Source organism: Solea senegalensis, linkage group LG5 (assembly GCF_019176455.1).
Source record: "Solea senegalensis isolate Sse05_10M linkage group LG5, IFAPA_SoseM_1, whole genome shotgun sequence".
Taxonomy (NCBI): domain Eukaryota; kingdom Metazoa; phylum Chordata; class Actinopteri; order Pleuronectiformes; family Soleidae; genus Solea; species Solea senegalensis.
Window position 1 is genome coordinate 10,298,713 of NC_058025.1, and position 25,497 is coordinate 10,324,209.

Sequence of the window (25,497 nt, forward strand, 5' to 3'; positions counted from 1 at the left end):
AACACAATATAACACTACTTTGCCAGCAAACATAATAAAACTTATTGAAGTCCTAGCTGTAGCAGTACAGTCTAATTGCCGTGAGGGAGGGAGGGAGTGCATCATCTTACTGCACATGTGATCTTTGGTAGGCTCCTACGTTGGCATTACGCTCATCCGTAGGTTGCGTGAGGGAGTGCATCATCTTACTACACATAACGTCTTTGATGAGGTTGGCCACAGCTTGTGATCGAGGTGTCTCCTCCCAGTTTATGATCTGAGCAGTAGTCGTAGCAGTTTTCCACCTAGCTTGCTAGCTGTGTCTTTTTTTTTACCCTCAAAGGACGACGACGGCTGTATATCACATATCAGGTCAGTGTGATGCTCACGCGTTTCTGTAAGACAACTTGTCATTTTGCTGCTGATGAACCAGGAATGTAAAACGCCATCGTTAAACAAAAGTTGCTCATGTGGTGTAGATGTTACTTGAGGTGTTAGTTGAGCTAGCCACAGCTAACCACCTCATCCAGTCCTGACCAGTCCACCGGCTCGCTCGGGCCTCTCTGCTAACGTTAACTCACATTACGACTGTTTGTTTTCGTGGTTTCAATATTCAAGGCGAACAGATACCAGACAGTCAACTTGCTGGTTTAACTACACCAACACAGAGCACATTTACAGGTGCGCTAACCCGCAACTTGCCATGTTGACTCCCAACTTCTGGCAGCAGTGTTCCCTACTGGAGCTGCTGTGACATTGCGGAGACTTTTGGACTTGAGGAATTTGTTTCGTGCGCTTCAAAGCTTATGACAGTTAACGGCTATTGGTCAGATTCTGTTGTTTCAACACGTGGAGGCATGAACAATTTTAATATTATTTATTTAGATATTTAAAAACCGAATACATTAGCGTACTGTATATCAATGCTTCACTGTAATCAGACGTGCCACCTCATCGACAGCTCTCAATCCGTTAGCAGTTAAAGGTGACAAGGCGGGCTAACGGGCGAGCAGTGCTCTGTTCAGATTCGCCATGTCGTATGTTAGATTGATCAATGTCTCCTATTTTATTGGGCAGTTTTTGTGTTAAAATGTTAAATGTTAAAATGTATATGATTAAGCCTCTGTTACATTTCAAAGAAACACACTGGATTGCGTGCACTGACACGCTCGATATATGGCAGAGCTTTCTACTCGTTGTATGTGTATTTTAAGAATACTGATTTATACTGATAATTGATTACGTTTGTGAGGAAGTCAAACGTGTAACTTGATGATGAAATGATCTGCATTTATATCGTGCTTTTCTACTCTTGAAGACTACTCAAAGCTGCTTCACACTACAGTTTTTCTCTTCACTCACACATTCTTACTGCTCATCTATGTGCAGCCCCTTTTTCTATCACACATTTCATACTAATTTGTCAGGAGCAACGTGGCGTTGTCTTGTCCAGCATGTACACTAGCACAGCCAGGAATCGAACCCTTGACCCTCCACTTGAAAGTTCACGGTGGTGCCAGTTGTCTTTCAACTGGAAGGTTTAAGAAGGTCTGGATTTTATATATATATATATATATATATATATATATATATATATATATATATATATGTGTGTGTGTGTGTGTGTGTGTGTGTGTGTGTGTGTATATATATGTGTATAAATATGTATGTATGCACTCTTTCATGCCTCAGTTATAAGAGCCAGAATTTGTGTAGGGTAGTGCTGTGTTGATGTTTAGTGACTGCTTTTGCACAGTGAAGGTTGCTAACCGGTGACTCACAGACACTGAGGACACAGGGTGCTTCTTCTCCTGGCTTTTATTCTGTGTTTATGTCCTGTTGGGCCCCTTTTTCTACACCTTCCTATGTCTGTGTTAGCAGGAGCCTACATAATCATTCCAACAGATGTTTCCTCAAAAATAAATTGCCAGCACTCACTATATCCTTGGTGATGAAATAAAGAGTATGGAGAGTAGGAGTATAGCTCAAAACAGTAAAAACAAATCTCTGATGACAATAACTCCTTACTGATTTGGGTAAAAAATCTATTGGTGAATCAGGCTCATGGCTCTGATTTAAATGTTGTTGTTGCTCCCTGGGTGAAGCTGAATTTGAAACTTCTCTCAGTCCTTATCTGTATCACATGGTTTTACTCTTTTGCAACAAGATATGCTTCATTGAAATAATATTTCAATACCTCAGATTATGTGAGGCAGGAGAGTGTACAATGAACACTTCATGGTGCTGGTGGTTTGCCTGTAAAATGTCTCGCATTACAAATATGGAAGTGTATAAAGTCTATGATGTAATTTTAGAAGTAGGTTAATCTCAGTTCTGTTTTACAGTAATTTTTTTCTATTTATCAATTCAGGTCAGAAAAATCAAGGACTTGGGTACAGCTGTAGCCATATTGAGAATTACTTTATTTACTCTTAAACTAAGGCAATGTATTTGGCTTCTTCTCTGGATGCAGAGTAAAGTAAGTGTCAGTGGCAGAAGATTAAGATTACTGCTGTTAAATTCTCCAGACTAACTTGATCATTTTCAGATGACTGCATCAGCTCACCAATGAGGGCATATAAGAAGGCTAGGTGCTTTTCTCTTTCAACATGTTTCTGCTTTAAACTATATATTAAAACTATATATTAAATGTCTTTAAATTACACCATGCAGTCTTACACTGTTTAAGTGTTCTCTGGCCTCCTCTTAACCTAAAGGCAAAAATCAGTTGCATTCAAAGACACAGCAGGGGTAAACTGGAACATCACTTTCAAACTAGGTCGTGTACAGTCTAATGTTCACCCTTCATTCTCTGCTGAGAAATATCTTGGAGGATATTTGACAGTGTTTCATCTTGGTTGTTTTGGTGAACTGCTGTAATTAAGCTCTTTTGCAGGAATCAAAGGTGTGTTTGTTTGATGCTGTTGAACAAGTTCTATATTGGATTTCTACCTAGTGTGAGGTCATGTGTCTTGACTGACTTGAAATGGAATCAAAATGCTTTCACTTTGCAGGGGAAGAGAGTGGTACTGACACATTTTCATTGGTTTGCTGATTTAATATTTTTTTTAGGTTTATTTCACAGTGAAGGAATTTTGGAAGTTTCATGAATCTAAAGCATTCAAAGCAACTTTTTTATTGCTCCTGTATTCTGTTGGCATTTGCAGTCTCCTATTAACATAATAGTCTGCTGGCAAATATGATGAAGTAAGTTTTGTGACATTTATATATTGTAAATGGTTTATTAGGGTGGGTGAGGAGGACATTTCTTTGGCATACGTGTATAGAAAATAATTCGGTTAATGATTAGTCACTCCTCCCTCTTTAAGATCCTTTTTTCTTTGTAAAGCAAATTCCAATTTCAGCTTTTTTTACACTGACAATGAACACTATATGAGAATTTTACACATGGTGTCCTAACCTACGGCTTGTCTGACTGGTTGGCTTAGGTTGCTTGTTTATAATAATTGGTTTTTCCTGCTTTGAGTGTGGTCACATGGTCATGCTTCAGGCTTGGTGTCTGACACTACCACAGAGAAGAAATCATACATGGGCATGCTGAAGATCTGTGACATTGAGCTCGAACTGAAAGCACTGCAGTGTTTTGACACCAGATTTGCTAATTCGGTTAAATAATAAAAAGGAAAAAGGAAAAAAACCTAACTCCACGTGACAGTCATTATCAAACAGCTAGCAACACGGCAGACTGTTTACAGCAGTCTATTCAACCAGTCTGTTTCTGTTGTTTGGAGGTCTGACAAACATGATAATCTATTTCTCCAGAAATCCCATTTTTGAAAAGGTTGCCAACCGGAATTACATGATTTAACATGACGGACTGAGTGAGAAAATGTTTGTGGTACTGTGTGTACCCTGGTCAATGTCACAGAACGATGAGCTATTCAGAAGTTCATGAAGGCATCAAAATAGTCAACCCATTAGCCAACCTTTGAAGGAGTATTTTTAGGTTTGTGACTGACATACATGGGTGCTGAGAAGCTTGTTGTCATAACAGAGAGAAAGTGCCACCATTTACAGAGAGGCAAAACAAAGTTGATGAACTTATATATCTCTACTTGCTGCTCAGTCCATAATTCAATCTTAATTCTCTTGCTGTCAGAGCCACCCACAACACCAATTGGCCAGGAAGAGTTGAACTCAGCAAATAATACATTTGCAAGGTTAATTAACGTAAAGGTTATATGTGAAATATGAAGAGCAGCAACCTTAGGTGTTAACACAGTTACTGCAGTCCCAATTCAAAACAGTGTGTGTGGGCTGCCACTCACAAACAGGGAAACACTGACCTGCTCTATACTTGATAATACACTGTCTAAATGCACCATCTGTTCAAACATTAAGCCCATTTGATAACCATAGTAAAATAATTCTCTTTCATCTGCTCCAAACAGGCTCCTTTTGTGAGGACCAATTTTTTTCCCCTCCTCCCTTTTCCTGTTTTTTTTTTTTTTCTTTTTGTTTTATTGGTTTTGCTGTGGAGAGAACAACTTCACCATCACAGAACTGCAGCCAGTTTTTTTTGATGGTGTGGGGTCAGCTTGTACCCACGGACGGACACAAGCCTTGTGTAACGGATTACCGGAGGAAACATGAGCACAGCCAAGTCTAGTGGGATCAAAGTGCCCAGCAAGATAGCTCGGCCCCCTGGGACAGGAGCTCCCAAGACCAACCCCAGCACAGGTAAGTTTCAGAGAAAGTTCTCATGTTTATTTTGCTGGCCTTTTGTTTACAGCAACAAACTCCTACACATTTTAGAAATCTGTGTGATCCCAGGAATTTAAGTTTAACAATATTCTTACATGTTCATTTTCCTTGCTAGAGACAAAGATTGCACTCTGTAATGCATGGAATATGTTCCTTGGGCTATGGTTGGCTAAAATTAAAAAAAAAAACCTGAACATCTACACATCCTCTAAAATACAAGGCATACTCTGTAAAGCTTATTTATTTATATATTGGCTTTACTTTACGAATCCTACGGATGAAATAGATGACTAAAGTGAAAAAATAAAAAATAAAAAATAATATGATGCATTGCCCTCTATTGATTGGATTATTTGTGACTTTTGGGAAGTTGAATATGCCAGGCAACAAGTCGAGAATATCACGCGTGACGGAACATCATGGACACATGAATAAACACACATGGAGTCGGAGTTGACTGTCTAGAGCTAGACCATATCTCTGAGTGCTATCGGATGCTGAAACATGTTTTCTTTGTCAAAATGTCATAAAAAAAAAAGAAGAAGAGGAAACGAAATGTATGATGATAATGGGGGCGGGACTAGTTAAGCTTTGCTTCTCCCGCATTCCCTTTCGGTTATGTATATTGTGTGAACTGCACTGTTATGTGATGAGTGATCTAAATGTCATGACCAAAATAAAAAAATAAATAAAAAATAAATAAATAAATAAATACTTTACAGTACGGGAAGGGTTAGGCATGTGACTATTTTGTTTGAGTGATGGGGAGATTGTGACATCAAAATTGTCACCAGTAACTAATAAATATTTACATGTAAATTTTAACCAACATAACCACGTGTTGTTCTCCGTACACATTTTTGAATGCATAACTGTTAAACATGAGTTTCAACACTTTGTTAGTAAGCACATGTTAAGAGGAAAGGTTACATTTGTTTGTCATGTAATTTCTCTCTCTTCTCACCTTATATTGCAACAGGAGCTAAACCCGACAAGTCCACTGTGAGTGCCAGTGGAGGAGATGCTCAAAATGATGAGGAGAGCTTCCAGGTTGGGGAGCGGGTTTGGGTGAATGGGAATAAGCCAGGCTACATTCAGTTTTTGGGAGAGACACAGTTTGCCCCAGGACAGTGGGCAGGGATTGTTCTCGATGAAGCGATTGGGAAGAATGATGGGTCAGTGGCAGGGGTGCGCTACTTCCAGTGTGAAGCACTGCGAGGTATATTTACCCGCCCATCCAAGTTGTCTCGCACGGAGATGGAGGCGAATGGAACTCAGACAGCACCAGCTTCCCGAGCTGCATCACCCACACCTTCAGTTGGTAGTGTGGCAGCTCAAACCCCTGCCACAAAATCAACATTACCTTCAATTACCACAACAGACAAGAAGCCCTCCACCACTACACAAGCTGCACCATCTGCACCGGCTACGCCGGCTACACCAGCTACACCAGCTACGACATCTTCCAACCTTGCACGCACAAATAGTGAATCTGTCTCCAACCTCTCCGAGACTGGGTCAGTCAAGAAAGGCGAAAGGGAACTGAAGATGGGTGACCGTGTCTTGGTAAATTCTTTGTAGTATTTAAACCTTTTAAAAATGCACCTGTTTTATCTAAGTGACAGAGCTCTAAAATTAAATTTTTGTGTATTAGAATCACAAACTCACTCACAAAACACTTCCTCTTCTTCCGTGCAATGATCTCAGAGAAATTAACAAATTAAACATGTCCTCTTATTCCAACAAACATCCGTATCTCATTCATTGGATGCTTTGTTTCTATCAAATGTAGTCACCATCTGTTTGCAGTTTTGTAGGTCTGATTATATCTTGATCAGCACCTTCCTTCCGCTGTACCGATTCTTATTTCTCTCTTTCCTCAGTCGGGAGGTGATGTAACACATTATTTTAAGAGGAAGTGTCACTCTTGACAATGGAGCTGCAGAGGAAATGTACTTACTACCAGCAAATGTAGTTCCATGTTGTGTCTTTTTAAATAATTCAAAACGTATTGAGTTTTATGTTGCACCATTTCCACCAAGTGGTACACGGCAGTTCAGCTATGCATGGTGTGGTTTAGAACAGTAGACCACAGGGTGTAACGGCTAGTTACATAAATTACAAAACTATTTACCTGCTCTGTAAATAGTGCAATGTCATATCAGCGGGACATATTGTAACAGAGGACATCCAGCATACAATGTTCTGGCATGGTGCTGTTTATCACTGGAAGACAACAAGCTTTGTTTGGGAGAAGGCTGCATGGAAAAACACAAGTTTATCCAAGCTTCACATAAGTAATTGTTCTCTGTCGGCAAATCAGACTTTACTACATGGCTCCACCATATAGTAGCCATACCACTGAATGATATTAATAAAAACTGGGATGGTATGGATCGGTTGTTTTGGGACCCGTCTCACTGTTTAACAATGCAAATAACTGTGTGACATACTGAACTGAACTACTTGGTGGAAATATGGCTAATGTTGACACTTTGACTACATTATTTTGAAAGCTGTAACATATTTGCCTCTGTTGCTTTGATGGAATGATTTCACTTTAAGATGATTACAAGACTTCTCTTATCTGTTAAGGAGATTACATGGTTGCTAATGTATTTTCCTCTCAGGTTGGTGGTACAAAGGCAGGAGTGGTCCGTTTTCTTGGAGAAACTGATTTCGCCAAAGGGGAATGGTGTGGTGTTGAACTGGATGAACCTTTAGGAAAGAATGACGGAGCAGTGGCAGGCACAAGGTACAAACATCACAGGATATGTAAACGAAAAACGAAAAGTTGTTGTGTGCGTCATCTCCATATCCATTTTCTCCATTAACTGTATTCCACTATCTGTTACCAGGTATTTTCAGTGCCAACCCAAATATGGCTTATTTGCTCCAGTGCATAAAGTGACACGCATCGGCTTCCCTTCCACCACACCAGCCAAAGCTAAAGCAGCAGCAGCAGCAGCAGCTCGGAAAGTAGTGTCTACTCCATCAGGACTGAAGAGAAGCCCCAGTGCCTCGTCCATCAGCACCATGAGCTCTGTTGCGTCTTCTGTCAGCGCAAAGCCGAGCCGCACAGGCCTGGTGAGACACACTAAATTTTAAACATCAGTTTTAAAAAGTTGTACTCATACAATTCCTTACTTGCGCAGCAGTTCAACAGTTTGACCAGTTTCTCCTCTGTCTCCCCATAGCTAACAGAGACATCATCAAGGTATAATCGCAAGATTTCGGGCACTACAGCCTTGCAGGAGGCATTAAAGGAGAAGCAACAGCATATTGAGCAACTAATGGCTGAAAGGGACATGGAGAGAGCCGAGGTTGCCAAGGCCACCAGCCATGTTGGAGAGATGGAGCAGGAAATGAACCTGCTCAGGGATGATCAGGAGCAGGTCAGCTCACCAGTGGTTGATAAGTTTCAGTTTGCATGAACCCCTGTGCATCCTTTAGTGTTTTCAGATCTACACTATCTCTTTAGTGCCCTTTCTTGTGTGTAAAAAAACATATTTGTCCATTGTCTAACCCCCATTGAAGATGGAGAGTAAGATGGATCAGTTACGTGCCTTGGTAGAAGCTGCAGACAAAGAAAAAGTGGAGCTCCTGAATCAGCTGGAGGAGGAGCGTAGGTAAGACTTCCCAGGGGGGTCAAAGATGCAGATTGAGATACAGAGTGAAAGCCGAGATCATGATGCTAGTGTACTCTTACAGTTTTATAAAGGAAATGTGCTGAGTTGGCTTAATCTTTCCATTTCTCAATGAAGATGAAACAAAAAACAAGTGTGATTTTTCTGTCTGTTTAACAGGAAGGTTGAGGACCTTCAGTTCCGTGTAGAAGAAGCTTGTATTACCAAAGGGGACCTGGAGGTAACTATTAAACACAGATCCACACTACTGCCACTTTACAAATATTGTATTCACTGGAATAAAAAAGTGCTAGTGATGTTTAACTTGACATGATTCAGTGAATTAAAATAGAAATGTTTTAATATTAAGTTACAAGCATCAGGTACTGTAGTCACTCTGCATTCTGGTCCAATTTGAAGATTTTAGTTCACATAAACCTTATTGTTTATCCATGACAATAAATGGATTTTTTTTGTTCACGTCAATGTGTCGTTTTAGGTCCAATACAATTAAAGACAGGACAAAATGAATCCATACAAAGCATTTGTGTTAGCACCAGGAACTACCCATTATCCCTCTGCTGTGTTTGCATGGACAGTTTGATACTGGCTTTATCTAGCATTAGATCACATGCTGTAAAATACAGTCTGTGAAGGATTATTTGTGTTTCATGTGGTCATTAAACTGTATTGTTAACAGAAATATAAATATAGTTGGGTGTTTGCCCAGGAAAGCACTTATGGGGAGAGAGAGAGAGATGTTTTGCAAACCTTATACGATAAGCTTTTATTAATTCCTTCCTATTATAGAGAGAGAAATTTACATTTTGGTATACATAGCTGCTTCCCACACATAATATTTTTACAATAATTTAATGCACTAGGATCTGAATACTAATTGCCTAATTCTCAAGTGAGTCACATCCCCGTCCCAAGTTAGGATATGCAGGACTCGGTGGTGTCATTGTTCATATCTGATCAAAGGATTTCTTATTTATTCCACAGTGCTACACAAAGGACCACCTCAGTTACCCCAAAGGCACCTGAACTCAAAATAGGTGTTTTAAAATGAGGGCTTCAGGGTTAGAAAACCCTTTATTTTCTTATTAAACTTGTATACTAACAGTTAATTTACTTGCTCGCAAATGTGTATATTTTAAAAACTTGCATGTAGCTTGAAATACACCACCAACAACAAAAAGACAAACACTCCAAACAGACTACTCAAAAATGCTTGTTGATTCCAAATTGTTGAAGGTGTACTAATGTTGTGCTATAACCCTCAGTGCTTTCCTGTTCAGTGATCTGATATTATTGCTTCTTCTTACTTGTCGTCCTCGTCTTTTCATGTTGGTCCAGTGCTCAAAGTGGAACCACTGGAGATGCTCCCTTGTCATTCCTCTGCACAGTCACAGACTTGAATTCTGTCTGCCCACCACAGCTTAAGGGGAATAACACTCGGCTTTAGAATTCAAATGTAATTTGTATTCCAAGACCCATTTCCCAGGCTACATCAGAATTTATAATGCACAGTGTGTTTTTAATATTGTAATCGTAATAACAGTAATTACACCTGCTTAATTCATTACCTTCTTTGTGGAATATTAATAAGTCAGACATGACAGTAAAAAACCTAATACAGGAAGACCTACCTGACATTTATATTGGTGTTATTCCCCTTATCCAAATGAATATATACCTCGTAACATGTAAGACTAGAAGTACATAAGTGGGGCAGGAAATGCTTCAAGTTACCATAAAACCCCTTTATATCATTAACAGACAACATAAAAAGCCAAATGGGGATCCTTCGTATTTCTTGAGCCCCACATGCTTCTGTGTTACTGATGGACCTCTTTTTATCCGGTCATAAATTCTGCACATGGTGGTCTGATAACTGGTGGCTTCTTGTACATTACTGACATTAAACTGTGTGGACTATGGCCTTATCAACAAATAGAGAAATCAGTGTGGTTACTGATGATGCTGTTTGAATGAAATCAAGGCATACACCTTCCTTTTGCTTAGTGTAACATATTGTAAGTGCAGCAAAGAATTGGGTATTGGTTAAACAAGTTACATAAACGTTTTTTATGATATCATGCATTAATGGTACAACATTAAGTAACGGGGAGGGGAAACAACCATCACTGGTTTCTCTTAATGATGTGGGGAAGTCAATTTAATGTAGTTTACCAGCTGGCTTGAACTAAATTGTCAAATTTTCTATGTATGATAACAATCAACATACTTTGTTCACCAGGTGTCAGCTCTGCATGGTTACTTTTAAATTGCCATCATCAACACACTCATCCTGAACATCCATAACAAATGCCCCCTCCCCTTTTTCTGCCTGTCTTGTATTTCCCACCATTCTTTAACAAAATTCCTGCAGCTGTTTATGGCACAGCCTGAAAGTTCTGCATGGGGTTTCTTACCATTTCCACTCATCCACGACTGCCCACAACCACCCAAAGACACACACATAAACCAGGACCATCACCATTCTCATTGTCCAAAACCCTCTATCCTCTCCCTGGTCTCCTTCCCTCTCTGTCTGTGTTGGGCTGGCATGTGATGGTGGCACTGGTGTGTTCTTTTCCTCTCCCCCTGTTTACTAACAGACGCAGACCAGACTGGAGCATGCCCACATTAAGGAGCTTGAACAGAGCCTGCTCTTTGAAAAGACCAAAGCAGAGAAACTCCAAAGAGAGTTAGAAGACACTAGGGTAATGAAATCTGCTCTGCAGTGTGCTGCGTTGGAAAACACAGTTGGAAAAGAGGGCCTTGTTTGGGGGATAACAATGCCAGGAAATTTGCAGTGGGTACATGCAGTGGAGGTGCATAAAGGTGCCAAGCAATTAGTGTAGCTCTGCTTTTGTATGCGCTTGTGGTGATTGAACCGCTCATATAATACTTCTGCTTTAACAGCAAACAAATTAAACAAACTAATGCAAATATCAGGTTTCGAATACATGTGAAATCAGGCCACCCTGCAAATTCTGCTTCGCAAATAATGATTTTTTTATTTTCTTTTTACCATTTTGAAATTAGTTCCCACAAATTTCACTTGGTCCAAGTTGAAAAATATACATTTCCTTTAAAACTGCTGAATATATACCTTCATGAATTTTCATCTTTCCCTTCAGTGACAGCCCTCTAACTTGTGCTATTTTTCAGTAAGTTGGTCAACCTGAACTCACACCTGCTATACTCGTATCACTGCTTAACCAGACAGACAAACCTCCCCCCTGTCCTCAGCTAATCAGTTACTATTGATTAGCTTGGTAATCCTGTGTTACTGTACATTTGTCCAGTACATACTAGCATCCATTTGTCCTGCTTATTTGGTGTCCCTCTGTTTTGCTAGTCTGAAACCTGCTCTGCCTCCCAGGCACTTGAAATACAGATTCAAGAAAAAGCCACACACACTAAGTATTAATGATATTTAAATAAGCATAACCAGAGCATACTGTATTTGGATTAAAATAACGATAATGTAGAATGTCAGTGCATCCTGCAGCTTGTCTTGGATGATGTTGAGCTTTAGGTTAAAAGATAGTGGAAAATGTCTGGCACACTGTTGTAGCTCCATACATGCTTTCAGTGTTCACTCCCATTATTTGTGCCTTTGTAGCCACAAGAGGTCAGTATAATACCATGGTTTTCTCCTAATTAAGGTAACCATTTGATCAGTTTCTCAGAAAGTTCAGCTAAATTATTACTAGTGCTTTGTTACATACTATCAAAGTTTTGTTTTTGTTAAATAGCGTTAAAGTATAATTTTAGTCTATTAAATTATTTCAGGTAGTGAATTTGGACACATTTTAAATGCAAGGTTTCTGGTTTTAAAGGTTGCCACTGTGTCTGAAAGATCTCGTATAATGGACCTTGAGAGGGACCTGTCACTGCGTTCAAGAGAGGTAGCTGATCTGCAGCTGCGTCTTGGAACTCAGCAAGGCTCTGAGGACTCCAAAATTTCTTCTCTTCTGGAAGAGATCAGCTCGATGAGGGATCAGCTGGCTTCCCAAGAATCTAAACAGCAAGAAGAGCTGGCGACGCACAAGCAGAAGCAAGAAGATCAAGAAAAGGCCCACAGTGAGGCTGTTGCCCAACTCCAGACTGCATCTGTGAAGCTCTCTGGTGAAAATGAGCAGTTGCAGATTCGCTTGAGCCAGGCTGAAAAGGAGAATGCTGACACAACTGAATTGTGGAGATCCAAGTTGGAGTCTGCCATTGCCTCTCACCAGCAAACCATGGATGAGCTGAAGATATCCTTTAGTAAAGGTGCAGGTGCCCAGGCAGAAGAGCTTGTAGAAACCAAAAGTGCCCTAGAGAGACTGAAGTTCGAGTACAAGTTGGCTCTAGAGGAAGCTGGAGCCAAACATGAAGCTGACTCCATGGCTTGGGCTCAGGAGGCACAGGCACTGAAAGCACAGCTGTTGTCTTTGACCGAAGACAAAGAGCGACTGGAGGACGCACTGCGGTCCAGTGTTGAAAAAACAGAGGAGCAGCACCTTGTGGAGATGGAAGATGTTCTTGGAAAGCTTCATACTGTTGAACTTAGGGTGAAGGAGCTTGAAGAGAAAGAGGCAGTGTTGACACAACAGGTTGGGGACAAGGATAAAGAAACCAAAGAGCAGAAGGCAGAAATGGTGACTCTGCGCAGCCAAGTGGCACAAGCTAACCAGGAGGCTGAGAACCTGAAGAGTCAGTTGGGGAACCTTCAGAGCCAAGAAAATGACCAAGGCAATAAGGTGGGTTTTTAATTCATCATTTGCCATTTTCATACTCTATTTTCATAGTGTGTTTAAGTTAAGTTGTGTCCTTACTACTTCTACTACAACTAATGTTAAGTTACTATAGCATGTTTAGACAATTACAATTTGCCCACATCTTTTGTTTCTGTGTTTTTGTCTTTATATGCTATAGGTCAGTGAATTGAGCTCTCAGTTGGAGGCTCAGCAGAAGGAATTCCTGTCTTTACAGCTGACTCTAACTACTGTAAATCAGAAGAAGGACAGCCTGGAACAAGAACTTGGAGATTTGGTGAGGCATAACTTTGAATTACCACCCAGTGGTAGTGTGTGTCCAAAAGTCTGGGGTACAAATTGTATACCCACGTTTTTTCTTCACAGAAACAAAAGTTGGCTGAAAGCACAGGGGAGCAGGCAAAAGCAGCAACAAATATGCAAGGTAATTAATGAACAATTAATAATCACATGCTTTTCCCAATCATCTGCTTAGTATTCTGAAATGTTCTTTTTGCAGAAACACTTGAGAAGCTCAGTAAGAAGGAAGAGCAATGCACGTCACTGACCACAGAATCGGAGTCTCTAAGAAGTCAACTTGCTGGTGCGTTTATTTATTTTTTTACTATATCACAATTTGTAAAAAGCACAGGTTATTTTTGTTGTGTGATTTTCAATGTTTTCTAATCAGGACTGGAGAGGAAACTGAAGGCTGCAGATGAAAAAGCTGAGCAGCTTTCAAAGGACAAAAGCAAGCTGGAAAATGATATTTCAGACACGATGAAGGCATCTGGTGATAGTTCTGTACAGCTGACCAAAATGAATGAAGACCTTATTCAGAAAGAAAGGTACCTTTTTTTTCCCAAATATTCTCTGCTTTTATATTGCATTTCAGACTTATGACAGTGTAAAACCATCACCAGTCAAACAAAATGTAGCTTGTCACACTCTTTATGTTGGGCAATGTGCACCTGGAACAAAGTCTGTCTTTATTTTGCTTGTTTATTAATGGTTACTTCAGTGACATGGCATAATCATTTTGCAAATGAAATATTTTTTAAATGCTTTTATCATTTTTTTCCCTCATGATTCAGAAGGCTTGAGGAGTTACAGAGTCAGCTTGCAGAGGAGAAGGAGAAAGCTGCACACTTAAATGAACAAGTCCAGCAGGAACGTTCCCGCAAAGAGCAGGAGCTGAATGAGACCAGAGATGAACATCAGTCTCAGATAAGCAGCCTTCAGGAAAAGATTGCTAGCTTGGTTAGTATCGTAGGGCACTCAAACTTGTTAGAGATCGATTTACTCCATTGTGTACTTCGGTCACTGGCTGCTTAAAGAGTTAGTAAAATACTGTAATGTGATAAGTAACTATCTTTTTATTTCCTGTTTTCCAGGAGAAGACTGTTGTGTTGGGTGAGACCTTAGTTAAAGAGCTGAAGGCCTCAAATGAGATGTCCCTTTCTCATGCCTCAGAGGTCCATGTGAAGGAACTTGAGGCACTACAGAGCCAGGTTGAGAAGTTGAATGAGGAGCTTTCCTCATCAAATGACAAAACCCAGGAGCTACAAAAGTTGGTCTCTGAGCTGCAACCATTCAAGGAACAGGCTCAGGTAAGAACAGTCCCACACAGGCACAGATGCATTAGTTGAATCATGGATTTGTTTTTAGCAGAGAACTGCTTTTGTGTTAATTTGTCTGGCTCTTCAACATAATAGGTATTGATTATTACTTAGACTAATTATTTAAGTCTCCCTGTTTCACTCTCAATGTAAACACAGACGCTTAACCGCAGACTTTTTTGTAATCATTTGTGTCTTCATTTGCCATTAATGCATATTATCAACATTATCCCCATCTTCATTTTATCTCTATTCTGGATGGTCTGGTATGCCCTATATGCTTGCAGAGGTACTACAAAATTCAAAAAGTTATACATTTATGATCACTGGTAAGACCAATTCATTCACAGTATGAAAATGTGTGTAATTGCTTATCACAAACACATAAACCATATTAGTCTTGTAGATGCAAAACGCACTACCGTTGTGAAGTCTCAAGTTTTGCTATTTGATTGGTGCCAGGTTTTTGAAATTGGAAATTTTACAGACATCACCTGCACTCATCTTTCCTATTAAAGACCTGAAACTACCAATTAAGACTCATAACTCCCTAAGAAAATTCAAAAGGAATTAAAACTCATGTGAGAGTAGGCTGATTTTCCCATAGACTTCAATATGAAGTATGGTGTTGCCCCCTGGTGGATAACTGCTCAATTACTACTCTACTCAACTACTCAATTTTAATATTCAGTCAATGTAGTGATAGATTTTTATTAATGCACTAGATGGATTCAAGCCATGTTACTATGTACATATTGTATTAGATTATCACTACTTTTACAGTGTACCCCTGCAAGCATTGCTTAAGTAGAACATTTTCACTTTCTAAGAATGTGGTTTTTTTTGTGTGTGTGAATTTGTTCAACACAAAAGGCATACATTTAATTTGATTTGAAAACATTCAGTGTGGATCCCCGGTAGTCACACAGTGAAGTGCTGCATACGATGCTGCAAGTGATGTTGTAGACGTACACTCTGGCAGCCATCTGCACCTCTTCGATTATATCTTTCTAATAGTTTAATAGTCATATTTGGCATTAATATGTGATTAATTAAAAAGCTGAAGTGAAAATGTTCCACTTTTCGTAAATGATTATGGTGTAAGCTGTGGTGTGGCCTTTTGACAGTTCTCAGTGCTTCTCCAGCTTAACCTTTCAAAATGCATATCACTTATGTTTATATCTGCTTGGTTTATTTTTGTATTCATCTTACTTTTCCCTGTGTGTATTTTATATATATTCGCCACCTTTTTCCCTTCATCTTTATTTTCTCCAGTGCCTTTCTGCTGAGCTTGACTCCTACAAGCATGATGTTGAACAGTTGTCCAAAAATCTGGAAAAGCAGAGTCTAGAACTGGAAAACACTAGTAAGGAAAGTGAGGATGTTAAGACAGAGAAAGGCATACTGGAGAAACAACTTTCAGATTTACAGAAAAAGCTCTCTGCCCTTGAGAAAAATCACCAGGAGCTTTCAGTCCAGAATAACGAACTGCTAATCACCAGAGATAAACTTTCAAAATATCAAGAGGAACTACTCGCCACCAACAAGCATGTAGATGAAGAACGGATTTCACTGAATGCAGAGTTAGAGAAACTCAAAAGTCTTGTTCAGGAAGTGCAGACTGAAAACAAGAACCTGCTACATATTAAAGGAGAACACTTGGCCCAGATCGAGGAGTTTCAAAGACAATGTGCAGAGAAGAATGATTTGCTCCAAAAGCATCAACAGGACATTCAACAAATTCAAGCTAAGAAGAAGCAACTGCTTGAGGATTTTGAAAATGTCTCCAAAGAGAAAAAACGTCTTGAAGAGGACCTCAATGAAAGCCGGTCAAAGCTTACATGTGAGAAGGATGATCTGATTTTAGAGAGAGATGCTGCCAGAAATGCCAAAACGTCTCTTGATGCTAAGAATGCAGAGTTGCAAGAAAAACTCAAATCTTTAAACTTGGAAAAAGAAGATCTCACATTGAAGAATACGCAGCTACAGGCACTCACAGAAACACTGACAAAAGAGAAAGTGGAGATGTCCTCTGAAATCAATGCCTCAGTTTTGGATAAAAAGAGTCTGGAGTTGATGAAAGAGGAGCTCCTGACTAAGCTCACTGTTGCAAAGAAAGACTTGGAGACCTCTGTCTGTGAATGTGAAGAACTGAAAGCCTCAAAAATGAGTCTGACCCAGATGCTGGAAGAGTTCAAAAAAAGCAGTCAGGTGACTGACTCTGAAAGACATAATCTTCTGCAGGAGAAAGAAGACTTACTTGCAACCCAAAGGAAAGTCGTTAATGAGAAGGACAGGCTCCACAAAGAGATAGAAGACCTAAAGGAAAAGCTTCAAATCTCAGCAGAACAACTGACCCAGTCCAATGACAAATTTAAAGAAGCATTATCATCCTTTGAGCAAGAGAGGCAAGCATTTCGTCTTCAATGTTCTGAAGCTGAGATGTCTCTGCATGCAATTCGAAAGGAAAAGATGAGCCTGGATTCAGCATTAGAGCAGCAGAAAATGGATTATGAGCTTCTGACAGTGGAGAAGGGAGAACTGGAAGAAAAACAAACAAAAGTAATGTCTGAGAAACACAATATTTCTCTTGAACGAGAGAAGTTGGCAAGTGATATTCGCACGACTAAAGACCAGTTGGATAGTTACTCTAGAGCTAATGCTGACCTCATTCAAGAGAATTCTAATTTAACAACAACGCTGGAGGAAACCAAACGCCAAAAAGATGAGGTTGAAGCAGCGGTGACTGCTTTAAAACGGGAAAAGGCTGACCTTCAAAATGAACTGCAGAAAAATAACTCTGATTTTGGAATTCTTGAAAAGTGCAAAAATGAACTTGTTCAAGAGCATAATAAACTAAAACTGGACTTTGAGAATACTAACTTAGAACTTGCTCAACAATTGGATAACCTTACCAAAGTTAAACATGGTCTGCAGCTATCACAGACAGATGCAGACAAACAAGTGCAGTCTTTGCAGAACGAGAACCAGAGGCTGCTTCAGGTGACGCAGGACTTAAAATGTCAGACTGAATCGGTGTTGGAGGCCAAGCGCATCCTTGAGACTCAGCTACAAGCTGAATCTGGTGAAAGGAGTAAAGCAATGTCTGACAAGGATAGTCTTTCAAAACGAATTGATGAGCTACAGAAAACATTGTCCGAAGTTACACAAGAAAATACAGAGATGTATTCCAACCTTAAGAATGCAGACGAGCAAAAGAAGTCTTTAACTGTGGATATGGAGAGTTTGAAAACGCAGTTAAAACAGCAAGAGCAAGAATCAAGTCAGTTGACACAGGATAAAGAACAGCTATTATCTAAGCTTGAGGAGATGGAAAAACAGACTGCCTTTTTGACCACAGAGAAAGGAGACCTTTTAGCTGCACAGTTTAAGTTGGAACAGGACATGTCTTCTCTCAATGCAAGCCAAGAAAATTGGCGCACAGAACAGCTTAGTCTTCTTGATGAGTTGGAGAAGTTGAAGGCAAACCAGAAAGGACTAGAGGACGAAGTCACGGCCCTTAAATGTGATAAAGAACTTTTAGAAAAGCAATACAGGGATGCTGTCGCAGAGGTATCAGCTTCTGCCACTGTTAAAGAAGAGATTTCCTCCAGTGTTTCGGAGTTGACCACTCAGAAGAATGCCCTGGAGGCGGAGAGAGATGAAGCTACCCAGCAAGTCAGGCAGCTCGAGTCCCAACTAAAACATACCATTTCTAAGCAGCTTGAGGTACTCCTAATCTGGTAGTGATCACTGACACTTGTTTAGAGTGGCTGGGGCTATGTCACCTTCTCACTGCATGCCTGCTGAGTTGTCTCCCTTTCCTATTTCCTTTTATTTCAGTGTCTAACTTTCATCTTCCATTTACTAACTGCTGTTTATTACCCCTAGCTCCCAGCCTCTGCCTGTGGGCTTATAACGCGATCTAATGTCAGTTCAAATTGTTTTACAGCACATGATTATGTATATCCAAGGTGATCTCACACACACCATCTGTTTCATATTTAATTTAATTGTATCATATGATGCTAAAACATTTAATCAACATATAGGTGTTTTTGTTCACAGAAAGTGTAGCTTCAACAATTTGCTTAATCTTTAAAAAAAAACAAAAAACAAGTCGTCAGAAATGGGTTGTCAGAAAAATCCGTTCTGAGGCCACAGGTTGTTGAGTATTATGGAGTAGATACTAATCATTCTCCTCAGTGTAATAGTGTTGCTCTTAATTATAAACCCTCTGGTTCCTCTTGTTCTTGAAAATTGCAATGCGCTGAAATTTGCATAGAGTGATTCTTAGTAATTACCTAATTTGTTAAGCATGTAGTGAATTTGTAAAATATTATTTAAATGATTTGAAGTCGAATGAGTAGCTTCTTCAAATGACTACTAAATATTGTCTTTCTATAGGCTGAGTTCAGTAAGTGTTTATGTCCAACAAACTATTTGCTGCTCTTAATTTGAAACTGCTGCTGTTCTTATACATCTTGGTCATGCACTGTTTAGGCTACAGAAGCCTCTGGTAAGACAACCGAGGCTCTGGAACAGCTGACAAAAGAAAACAACAATTTGACGCAGGAGAAGAATGAAGCCGTGTCTTTGCTAGAAGAGCTTCGGAGCTCCAAACAGGAGACTGAGGACAAGGTAAGACAACGTGTTAATGGTTCGGCTTTTAGTAGTAAAGTGGTGATCCTCATCAGGAAGTGCTGTGCATGTAAGGGAAATAGAGTGCAATGTTTGACACATTTGTCTTGTTGCTGTAAATATGTTTTCCCCATTATTTTGTTTAGCTGGAAACATTGAAAAAAGAGAATTCCAAGTTCCAAGAAGATCTGAAAGTATCTAAAGATCAGCTTTCTACAGAAAGTCAGAGGATCAAGAGTCTGTGCCAGGAAATGTGAGTCTATCCGCAAGTTTGGCTGTTGACTCAACAAAAGTCTTTTTGACTCTTAATTTGTAAGAATTATCGACATCCAATGGTGAGACGCAGTCAAACATGAGTTAAACTTAAATTTAAGACTAATTGGTGAAGGTGTTTCTCCAGGCCAGTATGTGGTCCACTTACTGTAAGTTGTCTGTAATTCTGACTATGTGCTGATTATTACATTTGCATTCATTCAGTGAGGAGCTGAAAGAGGCCGCGTCAATGACCTCACAGTCTCTGCAGATGCTGAAAGAAGAAAACAACAAGTTGACTCAGGAGCTTGATGGCAATCACAAAGACCAGAGTGATCTTGTGAAGGTGCAACTATATTTATTTATACACAACTACAAACCTCACATCCTTTTTATTTTCAGATTATCAGTTCTGCACTTGAGATGAATGAATTTCAAAAGGTTTATTTATTTATTTTTTTATCCCCTCCTAGCTTCAAGATGAGCACTCACTACTCAAAAAACAGCTTAAAGAGATGAAGCAAAGGTATGACGGCACATTGTCCTTTTGTGATTAATACAGGTTTTTTCACGGGTTTTGTGATTCATATGAGGGCTTTTTCTTTTGAAGTTCAAATACTTGTATCATCGACACTTACTAATAAGCTCTGTGTGTTTGATTAAGAGATGGGGTTGTCATGCTGTTTTGCTTTTTCCTTTTAAAGCCTGCCTAATAATGCCTTCAGGTACCCTGTCTTCTTATGTGATGTCCATCATCATGTCACAACACAAATACTGTAATGTTAACCATGTATGGTAGGCATCTTGATGCCAAGCATGACATATAAATACAGTTTTTTGTCATTGTCCTGTGAATTACATGATATATTTCCAAATTGTATACAGTGACATAATGAAAAAATATTACCATATAGAAAGTCTTGTTGTCATAGTAATTGTAACGATAATGTAGCCTGAACAACTTTTGTGAGAGCATTTTTGGCTGATATTTTTGCATGTCTCCTTTCGAGATCTTTTGATAAATAAGTGAAAATAAATTATCTGTCATGTGTTATTTTGCCTCTGAGATCAAAGTTTGTACTGTCTTTGATAGTGAGAGCACCTTGAAGAAGCAGTTGGGAAAAGAGAAGGCCGTGCTTGAGCAGTCGGTTCATAAAAACAGTGCCTTAATCTCAGAAAAGGACCAACAGATGAAAAACCTGAGGAGCGAGGTGAGACTCTCAATGCATCGTGGTCATTTCCTACTGGCAGATAAAACAGTGACAATAGATACATTTCCTACATTGCAACAGCATGTTACTTCTTGGTCTAACAAACAATTTAGTTTGTTATTCCTCCTCACCTCCCTAAAACCATCACTATAAATATATCACAAACTACATGGAATAATTTTGGAACACTAATGTGAAATGAAATGATTCGTATGAAAAGTATTTGCTGTGTCCCAATGTCCCATTACAAGAATATGAATAACAGAATAAACCAAAATATTCTGACAGTCTCTCATTACTAGGGGATAAGTGGATCTAGTACCTTATCTCTGCCCCAATCAATCCAATGCTTCTACAGACGTACCAAACATTAAATAACATGTTTTGTTTGCAGCTGGATGTTTTGCGTGGGGAAGGCGTCACAGCTGAGAAACTGCAGGCCACAGTTAAGGTCTTGGAGCAGGACAAAGCTTATCTACAAGAGCGTATTCAGAGACTGGAGAAGGACCTGGCTGCAGGGCCTGAAAACATCAACAGCTTATCAGGTAAGAGATTCTGAGTTGTCCGTGCTCCAGCCAAACCTTCCTGACATAAATTTGTCAAAGGCGGATTTTCCACTCTTAGAAAACAAACTGCAGTGCATGAGAGCTAGGCAAAGTAATGCAGGCTTCACAACTTCTTGGTCTAGGAGCGGCAGCTTCAAGAAGTATTCAAGAAAAGTCTTAAAATGTCATCACTTCGGCAAACGTGCATAGTCGACTAACTAAAGGCTTGCTACTGCTGCCACTGTGATAATGGATGCACCACGAATTAAGTAGCCTTTGGAATTCATTTGTATCTGTTGAGTATAATTACAAATGGAGTCAACAAAGTTATCCACTTTTCATATTCAATCCAATTTTTTTATGTCATGTTGTTTCCAGGTGATGCAGTTTTCGATCAGCTAAGGGAGGATAAGGAGACTGCAGACGGTCAGGTGTGTATGCTGTTGTAAAAATGCCCCTCGCAGGTGTGGAGAAGCTGCTCAATGTGAAGATGCTTTCCTACTCTACCCCCTAGTTTATCTGTTTTGACGATAACCCAGTCACTTTGATATTTTTATCATATTTGGGCAGTCGTACAGAAACCGTCTTCCCGAACGCTGTGTGTGAAATGACTGTGCTGCTTACTCAGATATTTACTAACAAAAAATCTAGAAAATCTTTCAGTTTGCTGTCACAGTATAATATTTTATGGTTTGGAATTTTATCAAAAGCCCATTCTGACATCACCTCAGCTCCTGCAGCTGTCCAGCATTTCAATAATAGGCCGATGACGACGCGCCATCACTTCCACAACCTTCAATTTAAGTGTCATCGCCACTGTTTATTATAAAATGTTATACTGTATTATGTGTCAGTGACGTTGCAGTGAGTGGGTCCTAATTTGAATCTCATTATTTTTCTTCTCCCTCTCTTTCTTTTTCTTTAATCGCAACTGCTCCTCTCTGCCCTGTCTCTGATGTTGGCAATGCTACACCACCATCAGGCAGCGGTTTGTTGATGTTTTTCATCAGCTTCACATGTGCATGTTGTTTGTCTGTCACTGTCACTGTGGCTCTTTGTGTTTATGCCAGTGGATCACATTACACACCGTATCCCAAAGATAAACTGAGCTTGATTTTTTTTTTGGGGGTCATAGATGGTAAGCATCTCAATCCCAATCTAGTTTACAGACCTGTGTTTCTGGCAAATATGAGAATTTAAATTGGGCCATTTGCCTCGATCCTGTGTTTTCACTACATTTTAGTTGAAAGTTGTCAAAAGCTACCTCGTGTCAGTGAATAGCCATAGCTATAGCTTATTCCCTCCTACTCTACCGAGTGCTGTATGTTATACTTGCAGCACTGTTAATAAGGTAACAATTGTATTAGGGGAGCGACAACAGCAGCAAACGGTGGGCGTTTGATTGTATTTCGAAGGAATGACGCGTCATTATAAATTAGTTTGAGCATTAGAGAATTGATTCTCTTATTCCACTCTAGAGTAGGGCATGCGAGTGTAGTGGGAGCAGTGGCTTCAGTGAGCTGCCTGAAAGTTAAATGAAGCAGGTAATGAATACAGCAGAGCAACGGCTGTGAGGCAGGGAGCACGGCGACCTCAGTGCCATACACTTTAGTGAGCAATGATTGTAAATTTCCATCAGTCCTCTCCACTCTTCAGCTTGACTCCAATCCCCAGGTTAGCTTTTACGTTATGCTGTTAAGATATTGTTATTGAATACAACGACATACAACAGAACCCACAAGTTTGAGGATCACTTCTGCTCAATATGAAACTCACCACAGACGGGTGTTTTACCTCGTCACTTTTTCATTGGCAGTCGCGTCACAGTAGCAAATTCACCACCATATCTCATACTGAGGTAACAAGTCACAGGAGTGAAGGCACATTAATATTTGCACACAATTCACTAAAGCTGCGGTGTGTGATATTTGGTAAGGTTTATTTTATCGTTGATAATATTCTGTAGCAGTGTGGATGCAGCTGCGGCGAGAAACACTTCTAATTAAAATGCTGAATTACCGGGGGTTTTGGAATAGGGCGGTTCACTTCTGAGACTTTTCTTGGGCACTTTCTTTTTTGTGTTTTCAGTCACATTCCAAATTGTTAGCATCTGTCTCTCTTTACAAGCAGAGTGTTGCTGTTGTTTCGTCATTCAACAAATCACATCCTGTGTGCAGCACGGAAATGTCACTAGGGGAGCACAAGATCTATACACAGAGTCGTGTGGAGCTGTAACAGACGTGTTTATATTTAAACGTTATGCACTACAGTTTTAAAATACTTCACAGGGAATATCACAAGAATGTTGGTGGATTATGGTATATGCACCAGCAGCGACGTTGATTCTTCATTTGCATCCCTCCTTTGCAGATTGAGTTTCTGAATTCAGTCATCATTGACCTTCAGAGGAAGAACGAGGAACTCAAGGGCAAACTTGAGACGATGGCAGCTGCTGCTCTCAATGGGAATAATCCAAACGAGCAGGATAACTATGACGGGTAAGCGCCACTCACAGCAGATTTTCTCACACTTGCATTGCATCAGTTATGTGGCAGCTTTTCATGTTTTTGCAAGACATACATACGTACCGAGCTGCTTCCTTTTCTCCGCAGCAACGGAGAGGAACCCGTGAAGAAGAAGCTTCCCCCTAGGCTCTTCTGCGACATCTGTGACTGCTTCGACCTCCACGACACAGAGGACTGTCCCACGCAAATGCAGATGCCCGACTCGCCGCCTCACACCACCTACCATGGCAGTAAGGGCGAAGAGCGACCCTACTGTGACATCTGTGAGGTCTTTGGCCACTGGACCGATTCCTGTAACGATGACCAGACCTTTTAAAGCCTTTTTTAACCCTCGTTCGCACAATCACTACATTTGCACATGATGTTCGATGACGCAGTTGTTTTGGGGTTTTTACATTTGTGCGTGTGTGCTTTCTGTGTGCTTGTATTTGCCAAGCATTTTTCTTGTCTCCACCAGCTGCCACACGCTGTTACAAGTGAAAAGCCTCCTCGGTATATCTCCTCTAAAATCCACACATCCAGAAAAAGCATACATCGAATAACTTAACAGTTTGTGTTTGTATTGTGAAAGAATTTTGGGGTGCAAGCGTTTCGAAAAACCTGCATTTGTGTGAGCGGAAACTGTGGGTGGACTTAATGTTGGAGAAGCAATGGTTTGCAAATCATGTAATTTATCAATATCCTATCAAAACTGTTTGCACAGCTTGTCGGGGACAACAGAGCTAATATAATCATTAAAGGTCTTGAAAACTGTAAATTACTGGATTAAATACAAATATTATGTGCAAATAATTGGTGAGCTATAGTTTATTTTTTTATGCCTGGAAATACAGTGTACTCTTGAACGGTTTGATATATCTGTGTTATTTTGTGAATGGGGGTGTGTGTTGCTCCTACGTGAGGTTCTGCAGGTAGGAGACCAGAGTTGTTTGGCTTTAATAGGAGCTTCTTTTCACGGTCTTGGCGAAGAAAACCAAAAACAAAGAAACAGTCATGCTAAAGTACTTCCCGCTTACTGTCAGCCCTCTGTTCCAGTAAAATGGCCTCAAGTTTCCCTGTATTTGCAAAAATGTCATTTTTGAAACGATTAAATTCCCTTAATTTTTTTTTTTGAATGTCTATTAAAAAAATATTAGAAATGTATGTTTAAATTAAAAATTGGATACATTTTAAAGTGTGCACCACGTGAAGTCTCTTGTGTTTTACACCCTGTTGTATGTAACACCTGTGCTGCAGTCATTCCATTCATCTTTATGTTTTACACCAAGTCTCAGGAACACAGTTCCCCATTCAACTAGTACTGGATTTAAATCAGTTTCAGTTCAACCTTTGTATTGCAGGTTTCAGAGACTTGATTTTCATTTTGCCATTTTAGTAAAGCAGCATCCTCCAACACCCCACATGAATTTACAATACATCAGGAGAGCATGATCAGAGGCGATCTTAGATTCTGGGGGGGGCCCGGGCAAAGAAGCTTATTGGGGGCCCCCCCAATTTTGTACATAAGAACAGTAATGAAGTTTTGTGCTTTATTACATTACAACACAGAATATCATGATGTATGCGCAACAAAACAGGACAAAATGATTTCATTACAGTATTTGTAACTTACAAATTGTAAGC

The 25,497-nt window shown here is 39.9% G+C and overlaps 1 protein-coding gene across 5 annotated transcripts; it reads left to right on the forward strand.

Annotated features, from left to right (window-relative positions):
• Positions 1-240: 240 nt before the first annotated feature.
• On the forward strand, positions 241-24,719 carry clip1a (CAP-GLY domain containing linker protein 1a). 5 transcript variants are annotated; one of them, XM_044025441.1, is made up of 28 exons: positions 241-351; positions 4,392-4,680; positions 5,684-6,270; positions 7,335-7,459; positions 7,563-7,791; positions 7,902-8,099; positions 8,242-8,333; positions 8,511-8,571; positions 10,955-11,059; positions 12,185-13,087; positions 13,263-13,379; positions 13,469-13,526; positions 13,602-13,685; positions 13,773-13,929; positions 14,176-14,341; positions 14,476-14,691; positions 15,976-18,429; positions 19,204-19,341; positions 19,488-19,594; positions 19,819-19,939; positions 20,067-20,119; positions 20,298-20,318; positions 20,687-20,804; positions 21,199-21,349; positions 21,728-21,780; positions 22,332-22,337; positions 23,720-23,847; positions 23,962-24,719. In XM_044025441.1, the coding sequence occupies exons 2-28, from the start codon at positions 4,590-4,592 to the stop codon at positions 24,188-24,190; spliced, it is 6,768 nt and encodes a 2,255-aa protein (XP_043881376.1). In that variant the 5' UTR covers positions 241-351; positions 4,392-4,589; the 3' UTR covers positions 24,191-24,719. The 5 variants fall into 5 exon arrangements, with proteins under 5 accessions (XP_043881376.1, XP_043881377.1, XP_043881378.1 ...); XM_044025442.1 differs by lacking the exon at positions 22,332-22,337; XM_044025443.1 differs by lacking the exon at positions 20,298-20,318 and having other exon boundaries at positions 242-351.
• Positions 24,720-25,497: the final 778 nt, after the last annotated feature.